This window comes from Accipiter gentilis, chromosome 29 (genome assembly GCF_929443795.1).
Source record: "Accipiter gentilis chromosome 29, bAccGen1.1, whole genome shotgun sequence".
Taxonomy (NCBI): Eukaryota; Metazoa; Chordata; class Aves; order Accipitriformes; family Accipitridae; genus Astur; species Astur gentilis.
Window position 1 is genome coordinate 3,085,008 of NC_064908.1, and position 21,604 is coordinate 3,106,611.

The 21,604-nt window shown below is 52.6% G+C and overlaps 1 protein-coding gene across 3 annotated transcripts; it reads left to right on the forward strand.

Moving 5' to 3' along the window:
- The first annotated feature begins 3,286 nt into the window (after window positions 1–3,286).
- KLHDC8A (kelch domain containing 8A) lies at window positions 3,287–17,932 on the forward strand. 3 transcript variants are annotated; one of them, XM_049832988.1, is made up of 7 exons: window positions 3,287–3,981; window positions 11,674–11,740; window positions 11,932–12,364; window positions 14,055–14,219; window positions 15,520–15,735; window positions 16,130–16,231; window positions 16,451–17,932. In XM_049832988.1, exons 3-7 carry the CDS (start codon window positions 11,989–11,991, stop codon window positions 16,642–16,644), a joined length of 1,053 nt encoding a protein of 350 aa, XP_049688945.1. In that variant the 5' UTR covers window positions 3,287–3,981; window positions 11,674–11,740; window positions 11,932–11,988; the 3' UTR covers window positions 16,645–17,932. The 3 variants fall into 3 exon arrangements, with proteins under 3 accessions (XP_049688945.1, XP_049688946.1, XP_049688947.1); XM_049832989.1 differs by lacking the exon at window positions 3,287–3,981 and adding an exon at window positions 4,946–5,026; XM_049832990.1 differs by lacking the exon at window positions 3,287–3,981 and adding an exon at window positions 6,911–7,123.
- The last annotated feature ends 3,672 nt before the right edge of the window (window positions 17,933–21,604 follow it).

Genomic DNA, 21,604 nt, shown 5'->3' on the forward strand with positions numbered 1-21,604 from the left:
GATTGCTCTCCACTGCTTGTGCCAAAGCATGGTCTCCCATGGTCAGCAGTGCCGGGGGGGCTGTGTGCTCCAGCCACTGCTGGCACGGAGATATGCGTGGGCCTCTTGCATGTTTTTCCCCTTTATCTCCAAGATCCTATCTCTTCTGAAAGAAAAGCCTTTTACTGGCCTTCCAGGGCTGATTTTTGCTGCTTTTTTTCCCCTGTTTTCTTACCTCCTGGCCTGCTAACTGCAGTTTAACATGCCTTTCCCAAACACTTCTGAGAAGTGGTCTGGTCAAGAGTGCTTGTTGGATTGAATTGGCTCAACCTGAAGTGATGCAGGTAAGAAAGAAGAAAAGAAAATGTTACGGTTTGGCTTATTTGTGTAATTTGTAGGAATTCCTGCAACTCTCCTGCTGTTCCCATGGAAACAGATGTTGAATTGCAGGGAACTGCTACAGGTTTTCAGGACTATTATTTCTTTTTTTTTTTCTTTAACAGTGACACCTCCTTTATCATTTCCAAGCAGCCTGCAAAAGTTGTTCTTTTTGAGGCACAAATCTGGAGTGAGCCAGGGCCTTCCTTGTCTTACAAGTTCTTCAAGGTATCTCAAGAGGTCTCCTTAGCGACAAGCAAGACACTGCCAGGAAAAGATGCTATCCGGAGGAGGGTAAACTCTGCTTTCTTCACGGCATTAGCTGCCAGGCGATGGTGAGTTTGTTTCCCTAGCTGCTGGTGGGTAGCAGAGTGTGTCCCTCCCTCCTTCCCAGCACAAGCCCTGTGCCGTGGGAAGGGCTTGCTGGCCACCGGGTTGTTAGTGCTGTGCAATTTTCACTGTTCAAAAAGCATCTGCTGAGTGAAGCCAACGCCTGCCTTTGTATGAGGGCTCCGGTCTCTGTAGCGCATTGTGTAAGCTCCGTCCTTCCGAGACAGACAGTTATTTTCCAGCCTGTCAAGTCTGACTCATCCACCAGGCAAGTCGGGTGTCAGGGATAGAACACCTGGGGCTTTATGGCCAAGCTGCCGTACCTGTCTCCCTGCTTTTATCCAATTTAAACTCGCCCTCTTCCCCTGCCTTCATCTCTCATTTTTCTGGTCTTTTGCAGGTGTCGACGTGGTGCAGACTGTTCATCATGGGAAGGTAAGGCTGCTTGCATTCATCTAAGAAGTGACACTGGCCAGTGAAAGGTCATCAGGGGGGTTTTTTTGGAGTCACTTTGTTTTGTTTTTAACTGGGTGAATTAAATGCTTATGAAGATGAAAGAGTATTTGTTTTAATAAGTTATTAGCATCAGATATGTAGGACTATGAGGATGAGGATTATCAAGGCTTCTTGGCAGAGCTCTACCAGGGCCTTGGTCTGCGTCACACCATCCCCGCTCCCTATTTTATCACAATCCATCGTGTTTCTGCTACCAGCCAGAGGCTCCAGCTGACCCAAGGACCCCACTCACCAGGTGCTGTACACACAGCATGGGGAGCCCAACTGCCGCCACGAAACAACAGGTGAAATGGGCAGACAAAAAGCAGGAAGGAAAATAAAAAGCAGATGAAGGGCTTGAGATCAAACAGCAATGTAAAAACCCAAAACCAACCAACCAAAAAAAACCCCACAAAAATAAAAATCTAAACCAACCAACCAAAAACCCACCTGGGGCCAAACCCAGTGTCCTGGTCCCACAAAGCAGGAGCACCCAAATGATTTGAAACGCCAACCTGCTGTTGTGTTTCAGTGGGTTTTGTAAGCCACAGTTTATCACCAGTTTTAAAATGGAAACGGCTGTAGAATACGATTGCAAGGGCCAGCTGCAATCTGTCACAGCCCCTTCACCCTCACCCATAAAGGTCACCCATTGCCAGGCTGCTTTGAGCTGGTACCCAGCATGGGAGCCCCATGGTTTAATTTGGGGACAGAGAGGAGCTGCCAACCCTGTGGCTTGACCATCAGTTCGTCTCAGCAGCCTGCCCTTGGCTGTGTCCTGCAGCCTCCCCTTTCCTTCCCCATGCCTCCCTACCCCCATGAAACTGAGCTTTCTGCAGGCAGCTCTTCAGGGGCTCCAGAATACCTTTTATGATGATTTTTGACTGTGTGGGTTGTTTTACCTCCTGGCTTTGTAAGTAGGGAGCTTTCAAGCTTGCTGGAAACCTTCCTTCAGAGCTGCCTGGACTCATCTGTAACCAGTCTGGTAAATAATAACAACTTAAAAATACTAAGTGTCCAATAATGCCAGACTGCTAATAGCCCCTGTGTTAAAATCCAGTTTGATGGGGTCTCTTAAAATTTCTTAAGAGGTAAATGCCTTTGTAATGAACATCTTAATGTTAGATTGGCCCTGAGCTTGAGGGTTTTATTTAAATGCAAATTGAATCCTCCCACCGGAAAGCTAACAGGAGATTAAAATAGCTGGTAGGGGATGACAATTTGCTTTATGTAGAGTCATTTGACTCAACTTCTTGTTGATTTCCTCATTTTTCTTATTTTATGGCTAGAGCTGCTTTAAAATACTTCCCCATCTCAACCAGCATGAGCTATCGGCAAGAATAAACCTTTCCTGGATCGTTATGGGCCTGAATTGGGGTCAACACCAAGGGGCTTTTGCAAGCCAGGGCTGAACTGGAAACCTACTCCAGCCATCTCTGGAGACTGTCCCTGGTCTGGGCTGCAGGGAAGTGGCCAGTGGAGAAGTGAGTCCCTCTGAGATGAAAATAGGAGACTCCTCCAGCTCTGGAAGCTGCAGGTTCAAAGGCTGTTGAGTGCTTGAGCACCTGATGCTGCTGTGTGGGTACTGGCTGTGCCCCAAGTCATGCGTGCTCGGAGCTCTGTGCCGGTGGGGAAAGATGTATGAGCACAACGCTGAAAGGAGCAGAAATCTCTGGGGGTGTTGGGGACTTTCAGAGCTCAGGGGGTTCCTGAAGGATTAGAAACATCTGCTGGGCTGAACTGGAAATGCGTCTCTGGGGAGGAGCTTTGAAGCTTGATGGATGATGCATCGAAAATATCTTTCTCTTTTGGCTTTTGCTTAGAAAAGATTTTTCTGTAAAGTTATTCTGCAACACTTTTAGGAGAAGAGTGGAGAAGCAGGTCAGGGAAGATGTCCAGCAGGCTGGGAAACTGAGGCCCAAAGGGCCCTGCATCCTACTGCTGCCTCTGCAACCTCAGAGCAAAGCGTGCTCTTCACGGGACGCCTGGAGCCAGAGTTGCAGAGAGCAGAAGCTCTGGGGCTGCTGCTGCCTGAACTGTCCCTGCTGTGCCCTTGTTTTCCCCACGGTGGGTGTTTGTGGGGTGCGTGTCCATCAGATATGCGTACCAGCGCTGGGCTCTTCTCTCCCTGAGCTGTAGCCAGTTGGCAGCGGGGGATCCACCAGCTCCCAGCCACAACTGGGAGCCAGCCTGGGGCAGACCCCCAGCTCTTCCCGGAGCGGGTCCTGCTGCAGCCCAGGGAATGCCGTAGCAGCACGTTTGGGTCTCTGCCTCCTCTCGGAGGCAGCTCCTGCTTTTCAGCTCCTACTCTGCTCTTTTTGTCCATCTATTTCCCTTTCCTAGGAGTTTTGTTTTTGCAGGCAGGGACCAGCCGTTACAGAACATCCTGTGCAAGCGTGGGGAGCCATAAAAGGCTTAAGTATGGGTCTGGTAATGCACTGTGCACACACGCACGCACACCCCCGGCTGTCGGCACTGAGGAAGAGACCAGATGGGGAAATACTCTCCCTCTTAATTGCCCTACATCTCTGGGAGGGTGAAGATTAGGGCTGCTGAATTTATGCTGATTTTTTTTTTTCTCTCCTCACATCCTTCCCACGCAGCCCTCCCAGCCTTGGCTGCTCCCATCGCTGCTCGCATCCCCCTCCCCAGGGCTGTGGGGTGCCGGGAGGGACGAAGGGTGCGGGAGGGAGCTGGGAGGAGGGGGATGCTCCGCAGGCACCGAGGATTTGGGTGTTGAAGAGCGTTTCTAGCAGAGAGCCATGCTCTACCTGGATTCGGCGCGGCTTCCCGGGAGCTGTGAGTATATCCGTGCTTCCCGAGCTCTTCTGGCAGGAGGGAGGGAGTTTCTCGCTGGAGGTCAGCAGGTTATTGGGGATGGGTGGGAGGGGGATGCTTTGGAGGAGGACAGCTTTCTCCCAGTGTCAGGCCAGGCTTTTAATGAGCAACCAGAAACGAAGCTTTGAGTTTGTGTTTCCCTCCCTGAAAAGTGGGTTAAGGAGGATGTTTTTTCCCTTTTTTTTTTTCTTCTCCCCCCAGTAGTCCCCAAATCCCATCTTTTCAGCCTCTCTCCCAGACCAGGCCCTGGCAGCTGAGGCAGGCAGCAGCGATGGGTGCGTGCGCTGTGCTACCCCCGGCTGAGATCTGGCCCAAGCTCTTCACGTTCCCTCCAGAGGGATGCAGCCTAAATACAGAGTAACAGGAGCTTTATAAACATAACCAGCAAGACTGCAGGGCTTGAAAAAGATCTTAGTTGACCTGTGAGAAAGAGAAGCTGTTTGTGCAAAGAGCAGAGGCAGCCTGCGGGGGCAAGGGGAGGGGATGCAGGATGCTGCTGGGAGTTGGACTGGGGAAGGGGTACCCTGCAGTCTTGCAGGTGGATTATCTTTTCTCTTGATGAAATTGTAACGCCCTCTCCTGAGACAAACTGTGATGTGAATAAACCTTACCTTGTTCTGCTGATTCTTCAGCCCACCCTGGAAAAAAAGGATGGCCTGGGCTCTTTCCCTGTGCTAACAAGTGCCAAAAAAATGAAACCTCTTTTCTCCCTGTCCCATAGCCTGCTAAAGCTCCTGGCATCCTTCTGATCCACCACTGCTGTGCTCTTAGCTGTGGAATATTTCCTTCCATGACCTCTCTGCCTTCCTCCTATTAGCAATCTCAGGAAATTGCATTTGGCATGATGAGGCTGGAAATGATCTCAAGGGACTGGTAATGGGGGGAAGGGGTGTAGCTGGGGAGGAGGTCAGATCAGTCACAGCCTGCTGTCTTCATGTTCAAGCTGCCCCTACTTATGTCTGCAAAGAGAGATGCTCAGGAACAGAAGGAATGGAATAAACTGCTTGTGAGTGCTGCTGCTTTTTCTTTGCTTGGTACAATTAATTCTCTTATAATTGTAATGCTTTTTGTCTTTCCTTATATCTAAACGGTCTCTTTTGCCAGCTGGGTAATTTGCAGAGAAAGGCAGGGAACTAATGGATTTTTTTGTTGTTATTTTTCTGGGTAGCTGTTACTATGGCAAGGAAACTTGATTCAGTGTGAAGAGAGGTCAGAAATACCAGACTGAAAATTTCATGCATGTTCTGTTTAAAGCCTCAGCTGCCAGGGTTTGAGCAAGAGAGAAGTAAAGGCACCAGAGTCCCCAGTTTTCAAAGGCTTTTTAAAAGCCTTTTCTGTTTAAAGTTGGAGTTACTTGAAAACCTAGACCTGGTATTACATGACCTTGCAGGCTAGGACTGTATAATAGTCAAAGCTTGTAGAAAGGCTGTCTATATCTTCTTCTGAGTGTCACCAAGAAATGAGAGTGTGAGTTTGGGACAGGAGCTCAGGCTTCTCCCATGCTGGGGACATTACAAAGGTGCCAGATTTTTCCAAAGACCCTGATCCCACTAAGAACCTCAAATAAGTGGTGAGGGTTTGAAGAGAGCCCTGTCTGTGGGGGTGCTGAGCTCTCTGGACTGCTGTACGATGGAATTTTGGGGTGCTGGGCTCCTCTGAAAGTCTGCTTTCTTGGGTGGCAGAGAAGTGAGCTTTCTCCCTGCAGGAGAAGGGATTTATCCCTTCTGGGTGCTGAGCAGGGGGAAATGTGGACTTACAAGCTTCCTGGAAAAATCTGCCCCCGTGAATGTTGTTTCTTATTGGCTGTGTCTTTGCTGAAATAAAGATGCCTTTTTTTTTTAACAGCAAAGGTTGGTACCTGAGTCCACAGGGACACAGCCGCCTCATGCTGTGCTCATGTTTATCTGACAGTGCAAAGGGTGGTTACACCATGATATTTATGTGCTTCTAGGAGGAAAAGCAGCTCACTTCAATTACAGGGATTAATGGGGAGGTTTAGGTGCTGCTCCCACATCTGAAACTTTTCAATGTGTTATTTGAGATGCGCTGTATCCTGCTAGCTTCCAGTGTAGATGAAAACAGTATAAAGAAAGTTGTCATTGTTTACTGTCCTTTCTCTTCATTTGCTTTCTTTTTTTTTGACAAAGTCCCTGATTCTAGCCAATCTGGGATGTTCCTGTGCTAACAAGCGGCTCCAGCTGCAGGTAGTTACCTTTGGGATTTTGAGGAGAGGCAGATGTGGGCTCCCTACCTGCCCTGGGAGCAAGTGGCTTCCCCGTATGGGTGAACTGAGCGCCCAGTCCTGGGGAGGGCAGGTACGAAGGTCGCAGGAGAGGCTGCCGGTGCGAGGTGTGCTTGAGCCTTGTGTGCAGCATCCCGGGCATCCCGTACGTGGCACAGCTCATCTCTGTCTCTGCCCCTTGGAGTGGGTGAGCTGGGCTCTGGGGTCACACTGGGAGCAGAAGAGCTGAGCCACAGGGGACTGATGCTTCCCAGGGGCTGGTTCCTGCTCCAAACTGTGTGTTGGACCCTGTGCCTGGAGCAGCACTGGGAAAGCACCTGAGTGTTGCTGTAACCTGGAATTGCACTGGGAAGACAGTCAGGAGCAGGCAGGGGAGAGCTGGGCTGTGCCTGACACTCTTCCTTGGCAGCAGGTGAAATTCCTGGGGTTCTCCTCTCTGTGTCCCCCCTCCTGGCCTGGTACCATGACTGTTCCTTGGGACAGAAATGGGTTCCCTGCACTGAATCATCTCCTTTTAGCTGTCTTAATTGAGTCTGTGCTGTGTCATCTCTCCCTGCTCTTTATTTAATAGAGCGCAGGCAGCCAAGACAGAGCCGAAATGAAGCTGCTCACTCCTGCCTGGTGCTGAGGAGCAGAAGCTACAATTTCTTCTCAGTTTTTGTGTGCTATTTCCAGCATATCACTGCCCCTGTTCCTGCCTCCCCTGTGACGCCCATCCCCAGAGCAGCAGGAATTGTTACTGCTCTGGCTAGTGATGCTGGCTGGATGTCAGGCTGTTTTCAGCTCGGCTTTGCAGCCCCTTTTCTCGCGTTGGCTGGCACATGGCAGGACTGCCCCGTGTTTATCTGGCGTGACACTTGGGTGAGTACAAGAGCTTTTTCTCTGAAGGCAGTAGGTTCTCTAATAGGCTTCTCTGTCAGGCTGGTGGCTGGCTGTGTCTGTTTTAACCTGCTCCTGGTGACAGCAAGGAACATGCAGGCGTTTGGCAGTTGGCAGACAATATGGGGAGTAGTGATGTTCTGGGAGCACAGCTCCTGGTGGGGCTCTGATGTGTGTCCCAGACCCAGTGATGGAAATCTGGGGTCATGCTACTGAAGTCAGGGAAGCTGAGGGTCAGCTGGATATGGCTCAAGTTAACTTGTGATGGGATACCAGGAAGAAGCATAGTGGTCTCCTGGATGTTTGTGGTGTCCCTAAAAGAATCACTGTTCCCGAAGTGCGAGTTTGAGCGGGTGATGCTCTGTGAGGCACAGCAGTGATCTGCTGCTGGGGCAGCAGAAGTGCTGGAGGCTTTTCAGAGCGAGTTAGACAAATGTGGTACAGGATCGGTTTGTAGTGAGTTGTATCTGCCTCGGGCTGGGTGAGGATTAGGTGTCTCTCTGTTTCCTGAGCCCTGAGTTCCTCCCTGGAGGAAGTGTGTTATGCATAAGTGTGGCTGGGGGTACGTACAGTGATGTCTCGGGATGGATATCCTCAGCATGAGCATTAAAAATAGAAGATTTGGGGGTATATCCATGGCTTTTCATCTTCTGGGGCCTCCTTGCATTTCCTTCAGTTTGGAGAGGTGTACATAGGACCCCTTTTCGCTCTGTGCTCATGCAGTGGCATTGCAATGCAATATTTAGGGTAGCGCATCAGCCAAAAGAATACCCCGATGGCTGGAGGGTGGAGATTTTTGGCTCCAGCTGGGCTGTGTGCTGGGCTGCTGCAGCTCAGGGAATTTCAAACCCAGAGGAGCAAAACTTCTAAATCCTGGAGAGAGGCGAGATGGGAAGGAAAGCGAAAGCAGCTGCACTCAGTAGCACCAAGATCTCTCTCCCCTGTTCAGCCCATCTATCACTTTAATACCCACCAGCGTATCTCTTTTATAAACCACAAATCATTGCAGGTAATAAATGCCACTAAACTGGGAGCTCTCGAAAATGAGCCTGGTGTAACCTGCGGGGTGAGGAATGGCCTCTCCTTGGAGGGAGCAGCTGGGTGTTAGAGCACAGGGAGCTCAGCCCCCCACACCGAGAGGTCCCCCTCTCCCACCGGAGCCCTGTCCCCCTCTCAGCGGGTGCCGTGGGGCTCTCCCTGCCCAACTGTGCTCCGTAACCACTTGGGAAAGACCCTGGGGGGGGCGGAGGGGTGCTGTGCTGCTTACTGAGCTCTTAAAGCAGGGGTTTCTGTCCTGCAAGGGTAAGGGCTGGACCCTGGAGTGGGCTCAGCGCTGTGCCTGCCATCTCCTCTGATAGAAAAGCAATTACCATTCATTTTTATTTTAATGTAGCCATTTAAGAAAGAAATTTTAATGCTTCCAATTTGTTTGGTATAATTAAGTGATAATTCCCTCTGTCTGGGAGGAGAACATGGCTGCAGCACGTGGGGGTGTTTGGTCAGCACATTTTGACAACTCCCAGCTCCTACAGCGCAGTGCTGGCATTGCTTTTTAGTGAGATTCAGGTGATGCTGGAGAGATGGAGACAAAGGGTGTGAGTACAGTGTTTCAGGTTGACCTTGATTTTCTTTAAAGAGCATGAAAGAGAAGAATAGCAAACTACTATTTGTATGCCAAGGCAGCTGAGCTCAGGCAGAGCTTTGCATTACTGCTGCTGGGAGTGCTGGCTGGCTGGATCTGCTGGTTCCCATTGTCTGGGACCACAGCTGGGCTGAATTTGCAGGTCTTTGCTCTGCCTGTTCTCCTGAAGGATCTGCCCAGCACTCCACAGAAATACTCAGCCATCTCCGAGTGCTTTGAATCACACTCTCTGTGCTGGTATGTCGAAAAAGAATTTTTAGGCAATTTTAGACAGCTATGCTTGAGTTCTGCATAGCCTTAATGACAGTGGAGAAACTGTCTGGCACCAGCTGTGAGGTTCTGCTTCTGTCAGACATTTGGGTGATGCCGATTGTGTCTCATCCCAGCACTGTGCTGTTTAGTTGAAGAAATTGAGGCACAGGGCAGAAAAATGACTTCTCGGAGGTCAGGATGCAAATCTGTCATGCTCCAGGAGCTGGCTCTGCTTTTCTAATTTGCTGGCCCGTGCTGAATTTGTCCATGGTAATGCATGAAAATTCACCTGGAAAGAAAATAAATTATTCATGAAAGCAATAGTCCAGAGCTGCTTAAACTGCCAAGGCATAAATCCCTGAGCCGATCCAGTTGTGGGCGGTGATGCACATCAGAAGACGAGGGATTGAAGAGAGGGGAGAACAGCAGCTGGTGATCTAGTCTGTTGTTTGCCCCTTTCTCCTCAGCTGCTGGGAAGATGCAAAGTGTGGCTTGACTTGCTGCTGCTTTTTATTGTTGCTTTGTGTTCCTTTGTACTGCGGCCCCCACAGTGCCGGGGATGTGCGCATGTGCCCGTGCTGGGTCCTGCTGCTGGAGGGTTCCAGCCCAAGGAGTATTTATGGGTTTATTAACCACATTCTTTATGCAGTAAATGATGTTTAGCTGACTACTGAAATTTTTCTGGGATAATAAGTTAAAATAAACAGCCCTGCTTGGACTGATTGGTTTTCATGCCAGCTCAGACTTGTACGTGAAATGATTTTGATGGATCTCAGTCCAGTTGTCCGAGACCCATTTCACTGATGCTTTTCCATCACCCTCCTCTAATTCGCGCTTTCAGAGGAGATGTAGGAACTAACATGACCATGACAACTGATTTCCCCTTCAGATGGGCCCTGCAGGCTGAGCCCCGAGACAGAGATGAGGAGTTTGTGGGGATGCTGCGTTGTACCTGTCTGAGAGAATGGCAAATGCCCTGGCCCTGGCTGCGGTCCGACGGCCACCTCTGTCTCCCTGCTTACCTGATGAACACAACAGGCATGAATTTATAGAAGAAATAATGTGGCATCCCCGGTGTGCTACACACAGGATGAGACTGGGGTACAGCAGCAACAGCCCGTGTGCTTCTGCCCCACATGCAGCCCGGTGCACCCCAAGGCTTCTCCCCTTCCAGGGGGATCTGCCTCATTGCTCCATGCTGTGGTCCCTGGAAAGCATCAGGATACCCACTCACATCACCTGAAGTGATGGTGATGAAAGGCGGCTGTAGGTGGCTGTTGCTAAGCTACAGGCTCTGTCTGCTCAGGTTGTCGGAGAGCTGAAGGGCTGTGGTCAGACCTGGGGAGTAAGTGCTGCGGCCAGGCAAGGCAGTGGGGTGCAGGGAGGAGATGACCTGTTCCTGGCTCAGGGAGTTTTGCAGAGCCCGCTTGTTTACTCTCTGCTCCAGATGAAGCAGCAGGAAACAAGTCTGGTTCTCCTTTTTGGGAGAAGGGAGTCCATCCTCTTAAGAAATCCAAGGGCTATAACGGTTGGTTGCTTTGTGCTTAGGTATCTTGGATAGGAAAGAGCAAGTTGGCTCTTTGCATTTCACCCCACAGCCACACTGCTGTATCAGAAGAAAAAAAAAATAACCCCAAGCAGCAGATGGGCTGGGGCACTGGCCCTGGGCTGGGTGTCTGCCAGGAGGCAGGGAAGTGGGTCCAGGAGTGAATCTCTGCTCCAGGGGCTTTCAAACGGTGGTCCACAAAAAAAGCAGAGCCAGGCAGCCCTGCTCTCCTGCTGGGGAAGCTCTTTTCAGGGGGTCAGTGGGACCTCAGCATCCGTGGGGAAAAGTCTCAGGAGTCAGTGCATGAGGAGAAGAGGGAATGACTGTGTCCTAGAGCAGAGCAGTGCTCAGCCAGCAGTATGCCTTCTTTGGGTTTTTTTGGCAACTGCTCACTCTACGCTACAGTCCTGTTTCCAAATGTTCGTGCAGGCAGCATGTGCTGGGAGAGCCTGCTGCGTCTGCAAGGGTAAAGATAAATCTTACTTTGTTTTAAGGGCAATTGTTAAACAACCTCAGTTACACAACGAAGGCGGAGATGCTCAGTGCAAAAGGCACCTTATTCCACGCTGGGCAAGCGAGCAAGCTGCTGCCTTTGTTCTGTTCCGTTTGTCCTCTCTGGCCTCCTGTGCTAATTAATCTCATCTGCATGCTTAACAGCCATTCTGAGAGAGGAGACGAAAAAAGACCATGGGTTTCCAGTGAGAGCTTGTGCCTTCTCCTCCCTGGGCTGTTCTCTGGATCCCTCACAGCTCCGCGGCTCAGCCCCTGGATCGGGGCTGGAGAGGCGAGGGCTGGCTTTCGCCTTTCCCAGCCGAGGACTGCCGGAGCGGGTCCTTCCCTGGGTCTGCAGGAGGATGTAGACAGGGGTCAGGAGGAAGAATCAGGTCAGAAAAGGAGGATGCAAGGAAAAGTTCCCTAGCAGGCAGGAAAACAGCCAGGGAAGTGAGCAGACGGCTTGCAGCCTCCTCAGTTTGAATGTCGCTTGGGGGCGGGGATGCTCAGGGAATAGGATAACAAACTGACTCCAACCTCTCTTGCCTTTTATTATATTTTTTTTTTTACCCTCCCTCTTTTGTTTTGTTTTATTTTTAGGATCGGTCTCTGCATGAGCTTCGGAGGCAGACCTGGAACTGCGGGATTAATGGAGATGCAATGAAAGGTACCGGTCGCTGCTGTTCTTTGTTGGGGGGTGGCGGAGGGGGCTGGTGGCTGGGGGAGCCTGTCTGACGGGGGTGCTCCCGTCCCTGCTCTGCACCAGGCTGCCTGCAGCCCTGCCAGGGGAAGGATGGTGTTTGCACTTTGCGTTTTTCTGTTTTTCCCTGGCACTTCTCCGTCTGCTCTGTTTTGCAGCGTAGCCAGCCCCCTCCCGTGGGCAGGGATCGATGCTGCCTTGCCCCACCAGCCACCATGGAGCTAGCTAATACCAAAGATTTCCAGTGGAAAACCCTCGCCCCGCTCCCGAGCCGCAGGGTCTACTCGACCTTGGTGGAAGCTGGCGGGCAGGTGTTTGCCATCGGGGGTTGCGATGACAACGGTGTCCCCATGGATTGCTTTGAGGTCTACTCCCCCGAGGCCGACCAGTGGACCTCGCTGCCCCCTATGCCCACAGCTCGGGCCGGGGTGGCCGTGGCCACTTTGGGCAAGAGGATCATGGTGATAGGAGGGGTCGGAGTGAATCAGATGCCGCTGAAGATAGTGGAGATGTACAACATAGATGAGGGCAAGTGGAAGAAGAGGAACTCGCTGAGAGAAGCAGCCATGGGCATCTCGGTGACGGCAAAAGGCAAGGAGGGTTCATTCAATTCCTGCTGTGTCCTTCCAGGGCAGGGAGGGATGCCTGCGGGGTGGTGGGATGGGGAGGGTTAGCATCGGTTGGTGCATCAGGCACAAAAGCTTTCTGGGCAATGGCACAGGGTTATGTTGTTCTAGAAGCACAGAAAAGGTTTTGGAGAAGTTGAACCCTGGGTGTTCATCATATCCCACCTGGTAAAGACAGCTGTTCTGTGGGTGGCCAAAAGCAGATAAACCTGGGGACTGCTCTGTACCGTCAGCCCTGGAGCCACGAGGGCTGTGGCTGTGGTAGTACCTGGGGGTATTTCAGACAGGTCCAAGCTCCAGGGCCTCAAATCAGACTTTGCCAGGGTTTTGTAGCAAATTCTGGTCCTTGTGTGCTGCAGATCCTGGAAAAATAGGAATGGTGCTGCTGGCTGAGTGTAGCCAGGCTTGGGAGGTCCTGGCTGAGCTGCAGAGCCAGAGGTGAAGGTCTGAGCCGCAAAATAGCTTTGGTTTGAAGAGACATCTCTGGTCCAAACCAGAACCAGCCATGAGAGAGTCAGCTTCATGGTCATGGGCTCAAATCATTGCACAAGGAGGGGAAGTGCCTGGCCTCATGGCGGGGTTCCTGCATAGCTCCCCTCCGAAAGCTTAACCACCGCCTTAAATGGGGCTCGATAAAGGCTTGTGAGGCTCTGCCTTATCAGCCCATCTCCTTTTTTAATTTCTAAGCAGAGATGCGGAGCATTGATTTCCTTTAGCATGCTCTGCCATTCTTTGAAGAGCCTGGGGCTGGGAGTTGTGTTCCTGAGCAGCATGCCTGAGGTCAGCCAGCTACCCACCGTGCCTGGGATTACGAATCTAATCTCCAGGCAGCTTCTTTGAAAGCTGCTTGGTTTGTTTGCTTAAGTGGGTTTAAAAGCTACCATCAAGGAATGTTTAAAAATAATGTTTACCATCTTGGAGATGATTTTCTCTCTGAGTATAAGCTTGCCTGACTGATACGACAGGGTCAATTTGGTGTGAGAGGCCAGGAACAGAAATAGCTGCCCAAATCCTTGCAGTGTGCAGGCTGGTCTCTGCTTTTTCAGCTGCCTTGTAGGGCTGCCCGGAAAGGCAAGGCTGCTGTCGCTGCTCTCCTGAATCTTGTCTGTGGGGTGAAGTGCGTGTTGAAGGAGATAATGTGGGTGCTGTGCAGGTAGGATTTTGTTTTGGAGAGCCAGCTTTGCTGTTAGCCAGAGGTGGATGTAGCTGATACGGATTTGGTGGGGAACAACTAGCCTCGGTGCCTTGTCTTGGCTCTGAGCCCTCCGGTCCGGGTCACAGAGCTGCCATCCTGTGCCAGACCTCAGTGGGACAAAGCAGGAGCTGAGCTGAGGAGCAGCAGCCCCCAAACAGAGGGAAGCCTCAGCTGCCAGGGTTTGAGCAAGAGAGAAGTAAAGGCACCAGAGTTCCCAGTTTTCAAAGGCTTTTAAAAAGCCTTTTCTGTTTAAAGTTGGAGTTGCTGTGGGGACCGGGAGGTTAGTGCATTCCCCTCTGCCCTGGAGATGGGAGCTCGGGACATACACAGGGTCGTGGGTAGGATCGAACAGTTCTGGTCCACATCGTATGATGGCATGTGTTTTTGCAGGTGGGTATTTCTGATGCTTTTCTATAATAATTTTGTGGGACTAATTTTTTTGCTTCTTGGCCTTGTCCAGACTATAGAGTCTATGCGGCTGGTGGGATGGGATCTGACCTGAGGCCGCACAACTACCTGCAGCACTATGACATGCTCAAGGACATCTGGGTGTCGCTGGCGGCCATGCCCACACCCAGATACGCTGCCACATCCTTCCTGCGAGGCACCAAGATCTACGTGCTGGGTAAGAAGCAGTCCTACTGCCGCCTCCTCCTTGGGCAGCAGCTCCTTTGATCTGAGCACTGAGAAATCTCCCTGGAAAAGGCTTTTGGGAATGCTCTTCTCCATCCCTGCCTGCTTTCTCATGCATTCAGAAACACCAGCTTGCAGCTGTAGGTTTTGAGTGGGGACTGGTGTGGGGTTCGGATTCACGGCTCCATAGCAAGCATCGGTGAGAGCCCCTGCACCCTTGAATGTCCCAGGAACTCGTGGGTCTTGCAGCAGCTCTGTGCTGGGTGAGTGGCCACCCCTGTCCCAGGCCCATCCGTGGCTGCTGGCAGCTGAGGGTACAGCTGGTCTTTGCCAGCTCAATTTGCAGTCCTGTGACTGCGCTAAAAGCCCTTGGACTCAACTAGTGAGCAAAAATACCTTTATGCGGTTTATATCAGCAAAGTACTGTGCAGCTTCACAAAGGGTCTGCCTTTGGCAGAGGAAAGACCTGCTGTAGCTGGGAAATGCTGGACCGAGCCTTTTGCAGGGGACAATTTTCATGATGTTTGGCTTACAGAAAGGGAAACTGAGGCAGAGAAATGTTGCTGTCAGCTCATGGCCAAATGGCATATCGGGATCAAAATGCAGGAGTCCTGATTGTTCAAACTGCCAGACAGCCCTGGCTTTCTTTAGGGGTTACCAGAAAAAAACCTCTTTGATCTATTTTGCAGTTTGCTTGCTGCTGGCGAACAGTTTGTGGGCCCAGTAGCGAGCACAGGCTCTGCCTTCAAAGGCACGCTGAGCATCTGAGCTGAGAATAGCTGTATTCATCTGCATCTGATGGGTAGAAGAATAATACGCATCTTTGGCGGTGGTAGCAGCAGCTGCTCTGGCTCTCCTGCTCCGTCAGGAGCTTGGCAGCAAGGCCGGGGTTTGCTGGATTGCACTGGCGCTGAACTCATCTGAATTGCAAAGGCTCCCTGAGAGCTGATCCCTGCTCTGCTGTGAATTTGTCTTGATTAAACTGGTGCATACTAAACACCTTCCTGTGCCAGCGACCCGCTGCTGCTGGTGTGGAGGGAAGCGGAGGGTGTGATGCACTGAAAAATGAAGTGTTGTCATGTCATGAACCTGCAGTTAAAGGAACGGGAGCGCAAGGGTGAGAAGTTACCTGGCTCGGCAAACCCTCATGCAGGTGACTTGAGACCTGAGGACATCGTATCGGCTGGCAGTTCGCTCTCAGCCTGCCCTAGGAGACTCCTTTGGTTCTTGCTGCTGTTGGCTTAGTGCTATGAGCCAAGCTGACCTTTTTCTTTCCGTCTTCCCTGCCCCAGGTGGAAGGCAGTCCAAGTACGCTATCAACGCCTTTGAGGTCTTTGACACAGAGACCAGGTCGTGGACCAAGTTTCCCAACATCCCCAACAAAAGGGCCTTTTCCAGCTTTGTGCCCACAGAAGACAAACTCTTCAGTCTCGGGGGCCTGCGGCAGGGACGGCTCTACCGGCAGCCCAAGTTCATGAGGACCGTGGACATGTTTGATATGGAACAAGGTGGGGACTGTCCCGGCTCTGTCCTTTCCAGAGGAGGAGGGTGGGTGGCACACAGAGCTGTGCTTTGGGGCTTTGCTGTCCTTGCAGAGCTCAGAGCTCTCATCTGCTGAGTCCTGGGACTGCTGGTGCCTTGAGCTCAGCCTAGAGGAAGGCCTGTGGTCAGGATTAACAAGTCAAGGCAGCAGAGGGGAAAACCATGGTCCCGAGGCAGCTGGATTCAACAGCTGCCTCCTGACCTGGTGGTGAGGAAGCTGACCCCTGTGTCACGGGGTTTTATTACCCCAAGGTGCAGCAGCGCAAAACTGTGGTTTCACAAGCAAGTAGGTCAGAGAAGCCAGATGGTTTCCCAGGAGTGGATGCTCCTGTAATACCCAGTCTGTCCTGTCCCTCCCAGGTGGCTGGATGAAGATGGAGCGCTCCTTCTACCTGAAGAAAAGGCGAGCAGACTTCGTGGCTGGCTACCTGAAAGGCAGAGTCGTTGTGGCTGGGGGGCTAGGTGAGGCACTGGGGGATGGTGATAACACTTCAAAAGCTTATGTGAATCATGTGTTACCATTACAGAGCAATGAGATCCTGGCCCTGGCTGGCCTGAGGGAGCAGGGAAAACAGATCCCATAAGGGCATGGAGTCCAGAGCACAGACACTGTCCTGGAGCAGACGAGGGATGCTTGCCAGTGCTTCCCAGGTGACCCAGTACCTCACTTTATGCTTCCAGGAAACCAGCCGACCGTCCTGGAGTCCGCAGAGGCCTTCCACCCCGAGAAGAATAAGTGGGAGAGCTTGCCCCCCATGCCCACCCCACGTTGTGCCTGCTCCAGCATCGTGATCCGGAACTGCCTGCTGGCTGTCGGTGGGGTGAGCCAGGGTCTGAGCAGTGCCGTGGAGGCCCTGTGCCTCTCCGATTCCTAGCTGGCTCCTGCCCGGTGGAGGACCTTGCCCCTCACTGCCTCCAGCAGTGGTGGTGGTGGTGCTGGGCAGCTCTCAGCGGTGCTGAGGCTGGGTGAGCACCATCCAAACTGGCCTGGGAGCCTGGCAGCTCGGCTCTGCCTGCCCGTAGTTAAACTCAGCCTTGCTCTGGAGCCATGGCTGGCAGGAGCCCACAGGGCTGCTCCTCTTCTTCCTCCTGGGTGCTGCCGTTCCAGGCCAGGATCCCCCTCCCAGTTGTCTTCAGAGCTCTACGGGGAAACCCAGATGAAGGAACTGCTCGCAGCGCTGGTGTGTCATGTCTCTTGCCAGCAGGAAGGACTCCGGGGATCAGGGCATTGGCAAGTGTCTCCCTGCGGCCATCCTGACCCGCTACCAAAGGCAACGGGTTTGAAGGTGTTAGGAGTGTCCAGACAGGTCAGTGGTGGTTCAGGGAAGACTCTTGTGATGTTGTCCTCTTCGAGCATCCTGGGATCTACGTGTGCTTCCCTGCACAGATCCCCTTGGCTTGCAACACAGGAAACTCCTAACCTGCAGCCAGACCCAGGGGATCGTTCTTTTGCCTTCATAGCAAGGCTTTTCCTGCAAACCTGTAGCATTTGACTGTCACTTTGCCAGGAGCTGGAGCAAGGGGCTGCCAATGCTCCTGGGAGGGATGAATGCCCAAGGGACTTTTTTGGCTAGAGGGAAGACCTTGCGTTTGGCACAGGACTAGCACAGATACTGCCTTTGCTGGGTTTCCCGCAGAGATGGCTTCAACCTACAATATTCCAGCCCTGGTTTTAGCTCCTTTAATGATTTGGGATCTTCTGTTCAGCCCAGGGAGAAAGGAGAAAAACTGAGCCTTGCCTCTGGAGCACTCTCACCCCGGGGCCGGGCAGTGGCCTTGGTGATGGCTTTGTTGGCCATTGCCTCCTCTTCGGTTTTGTTCTTCCCAGGCAGTTTGCGGGAGGGCTGTCCAAACCGTCGGGTTACAATTCTAGCTTGTAGCAGTTGCACCATTAAAAGCTGTCTTCAGAAGAACCCTCGAAGAAGGCTGGCTGTGCTCCAGACTGCATCAAGACTGTCATTTTATGAAAAGCTGGGACCCAGATTAAAAAGGGGTTGGGGACGGGGTGGGAGGCTAGCGCAGGCAGCCATCCCGGGGCTTGGTGGGCTATCCCGTGCCTTGGGCACTTGCCCCATCGCTTGTTCCTTTCCGCGGTGTCCCATCCCTCTTTTTTGTCAAGCGGTTCCTGGGCTGCAGGGAGAGGTTTGGAGGAGGAGGAGGAGGAGAAGGGGAGGAGGATCCCGGGGGGGCAGCTGCGGGGCTCCACCGGGATCCGGACCCGCTCCTGCCGCTGCGGAGCACCGAGGACACCGTGCGGCGGCCGCCGCAACGGCAGGGATGGGGATGGGAAACCCCCGACCTGGGCTCCCCGAGGGGGTCAGGGACCGGCTTCTCTGCCTGTATCTCCTCCGAGCATCGCTCCTCCGGTGAGACCGGGCTGGGGCTGGCTCCTGCCCCTTCGCGGAGAGGGGTGTCCGTTCCTGTCTGCCGGTATTTGCGAGGAAGCGAGTGGTTCCTTTTGAAGGGCAGCCCTGTCAGCTCCGAGTCCCCTCTCTCTAATCCCAAAGTTAGAGGAAAGGTGAAAGGCACCAACTCCGCAGCTAATAACCTGCTCGCTAATTATTTACATCCCACCTGCTTGTCCCTGGCTGCGTACACAGGCACAACAGTGATTGTCCCCATCCCTTGTCACGTTCCCGTCTGTGGTCCTGATGCTTTGTTCATCCAGGCGCCGTGTTTTGGAAGGCTGTATAGATGCAAGTATCTAACTGCAGAAAGGAGCTCTACCCCTCATGCAGATATGCAGCTCTGGCCAGGGTGGAGGAGTTGCCCGCAGCAATGCTGGGTTCTGTTCCAGGCCTGCGGTGAGGAGCACGGAGCCCAGCAGAGAAATCTTGACACAGTGCAGTTGAGCAGGGCTCCAGAGTGAGATCTGCTGGGGGGTGAGGCTGCAGGGAAGAGTGAGTGGGGCACCAGGGCCAGGTGTTTTTGTCTAACAGCATCCCTGGATGATTAAAGGTCTGCTGGGTCTAGCAGAGCTGAGGGAAGGTGCTAAGAGCACCCCTTTCTGCGTGTGCAGCCCTGGGGGTGCTGCCTCCTGACCCCAGAAGGCTCATAAAACATCCCTTTGAACTGCAAAAATTGGAGGAGGCTGGAAGAGGCTTGGAAGGAAAGAGGGAGCCTTCTCCCCTTCTAGAACAAACCCGGTGCCTCCTGGCACAGCGGATCTCCATTTCAGCTGCCTCTGCACAGCTGAGAGTCTCTAGCTCTTAATGAAGTGTTTTCCTTTGTCCTTAAGGAACCTTTCCCACACACAGCACAGCCTGATGCTCCTCTGCTCTTGCTTTCTCATTAGCCCCGAGCCCTGTTTGTTGCAGTGAGGCCGCGCTGGTCGAGGCTCAGGGTTCGGTGCTGCTGGGCTGGCTTTGTTAAGCTGGAGCAAGGGGAGGAGGAATCTGCTCCCTTTGTCTGGCTGCAGCACAGCTGGAGGCTGATCCTTTGCTTTCTCCCTCCAGAAAGGCTGGAGAGAGTGACAGACAAAGCAGTGTCATGGGAGTAAACCCGCTCTAGGACTTAATGAAGAGATGGGGGACTGGGGACAAGGCTGGGGGGAGAAGGTCAGTAATCAAAGCTGGGGGGATGTGCTGAGCATTTAGAGAGGGGAGAGAAAGAGGAGCTCTCCGAGTTGCAGCATAGCGAGAAGCAGATCCGGGTCAGCCGCCTTTGCGGTGAAACCCAAGCTCTCGTCACCAAACAGGATCCCTGGTCCGTCCGTCCCCAGAGCTGCTGTGTCCCCAGCCAGCAGCAGGTCACTCTGCGATGCTGGGGATGCTTTCCCCCATGCTGGTGCTATGCAGAGTCAAGTTTTCACAAGAGCTTGAAACCTAGATGTCATTTGGACTTTTCCAGGTGTAGTTCCCATCCTGAGCAGCTCTCCCAGGGGTTTGTTTCCGTGTCTATCCTGATTTCAGGGACTGGGGGGGCTTCCTGAGCAGCTGTGAGCTTTTGTTGTGACCTCTAGTGCACTCTGCAGCCACCTCCTGCTTTGTCTGCTGGCTTCTCCCCAAAATCTGCCAGGAAAAGCAGCTGCTGAGACTTCAGACACTTCCAGCACGCCTCCACTGCACCGTGCTTCCAGATAACACCCACTCAGAGACCTCTGCACCTGAAAAATTGAAGCACTTTCCCTAGTAATAATGTCGTTTGCTTTTTACCAGCAGATCATAAATGGCTTAGCAAACACAGAGAGGTAACCAGACAGCAGGAAGGTGAGAAAAGCCATACCCGTAATTACATGGTCAGTGGCAAAAGCTACGATTAGAGGGTAGGTCTGATCGGCCCCTGTGCTGGGCTCTGCGTGTGGGAGCCCACCACTTCGGTGTGGCCCCTCTGATCTGGCTTTTGGTGGCTTGAGTTCAGCCTGGTCCCTGATGGGGCTCAGGGACCTCCTGGGCTCTGCCAGTGCCTGACCCTGCTGAAGGAACCTGGCTGTGTTTTCAAACTAACTGTCTTTGATCGTTTCAAGAAAAGGTTTCAAGCTTTTAAGCATGCTTTTGAGCTGTTCTGCTGGGTGGCAGAGCAGCCCAAGGTGGGGCTGGAGGAACTCTGCTAATTAATCATGGAATAAGAGATTTAATGAGATTGCTGCAGAAGCCAGGAAAAATCAACCCATAATTAAAAACACAGAGTATGTTACAGCCGCTTGCCCTGGAACAGGCTATTTGAGTGTCCACCCCAGATGTCTGCGTATGCAGTGTGAATGGCACTAAGCAAAAACAACCGGATGGCAGAGACTCGGAGGTAAGCATGTGTCCCATCCACAGCACTTGCACTGCACCCCAAAAATGGCTTGGTCAATGCCATTCCTGACCCCCAACCCCTCCTGGGCTTCCTTGCTATTGCTGGACTTCTCTGGGGGCTCATCCATGGATCTTCTCTGGACCAAGGGCATCTCTCTCATGGGGATGATGAGTGTCCAGCAATCGGCAGCGAGCTGTTAGGCAGCACCAGGTTATTTAAAGTTGCTTCTGGGCTTCTCAACAACTGGAAGGGGATGCCGTGGGACTCCAGCCACAGCCACCTTCTTGCCAGCCACCCAGCCTCCTTTGAGAACCAGCAGCCCTTCCCTGGCTCCTCTTGGCTCGTGGGAAAACCCTTCTAGCGGGTTGAGATTCCCTCCAGGAGCAGGTGAAATCCTCCAAACTTTCTCATTACCTCTACAGGCTTGATGGTGGCATTCACTAGTTCCAGCATGCTGGCAGACAGGAGCTGGAGGATTAAGTGTCTCCACTGATGGTTCTCACAACTGCACCTTGAATCCTGCTGTTCTGTGTTGTTCCTACTGCTGTGGGAAATAGAAGACTGCAGGAGATAATCTGCTTTTGTTTGCAACAAAAGGGCTGTGCCTGCCCTCCAGGTGATGGAGATGTGACCCTGAGCCAAGGCTGGGGAGCAGGGAGGTGAATCAGATGCACCCTGACTCTGTGTGTAGGGTTGTTTGTTTTTAAGAAGCGCTGTGCTTGTTTGGGCTGAGCAGTGCTGGATGGGCTCCCAGTCTCCTCCCAATGCTCTGAACGGCAGATGGCATCCATGGGCTGAGCCCAGGCTGGACCAGCACCTCCTGGCAGGCATCCTGCTGGAGCTGGGGGGGCGGGGGGGGGGGTGCCCTACCCAGGTGGACTATGCTGCTGGCATCACAGGCTGGCTCCAAAATGCCTGTTTGGGTTGTGCAGGGATCCTAGCTGATGGCATAAGGATCCAGCAAATAACTTGATATGGAAAGGATGTTACGCATCTCCTCCAGCATTTCGTTCCCATGAACAGGCATCGCCTCTGAGCCTAGACACCTTGCAGTAGCTATGACATGAGCTGAATTCTGTTCTTGGGTCTCCCAGG

Excerpts from the sequence above, each read along its gene's own strand:
- KLHDC8A (XM_049832988.1), top strand. The coding sequence starts at position 11,989 with ATGGAGCTAGCTAATACCAAAGATTTCCAGTGGAAAACCCTCGCCCCG. Across the intron at positions 12,365-14,054 it reads CATCTCGGTGACGGCAAAAG|ACTATAGAGTCTATGCGGCT; the intron begins GCAAGGAGGGTT and ends GGCCTTGTCCAG. Across the intron at positions 16,232-16,450 it reads CGTTGTGGCTGGGGGGCTAG|GAAACCAGCCGACCGTCCTG; the intron begins GTGAGGCACTGG and ends TTATGCTTCCAG.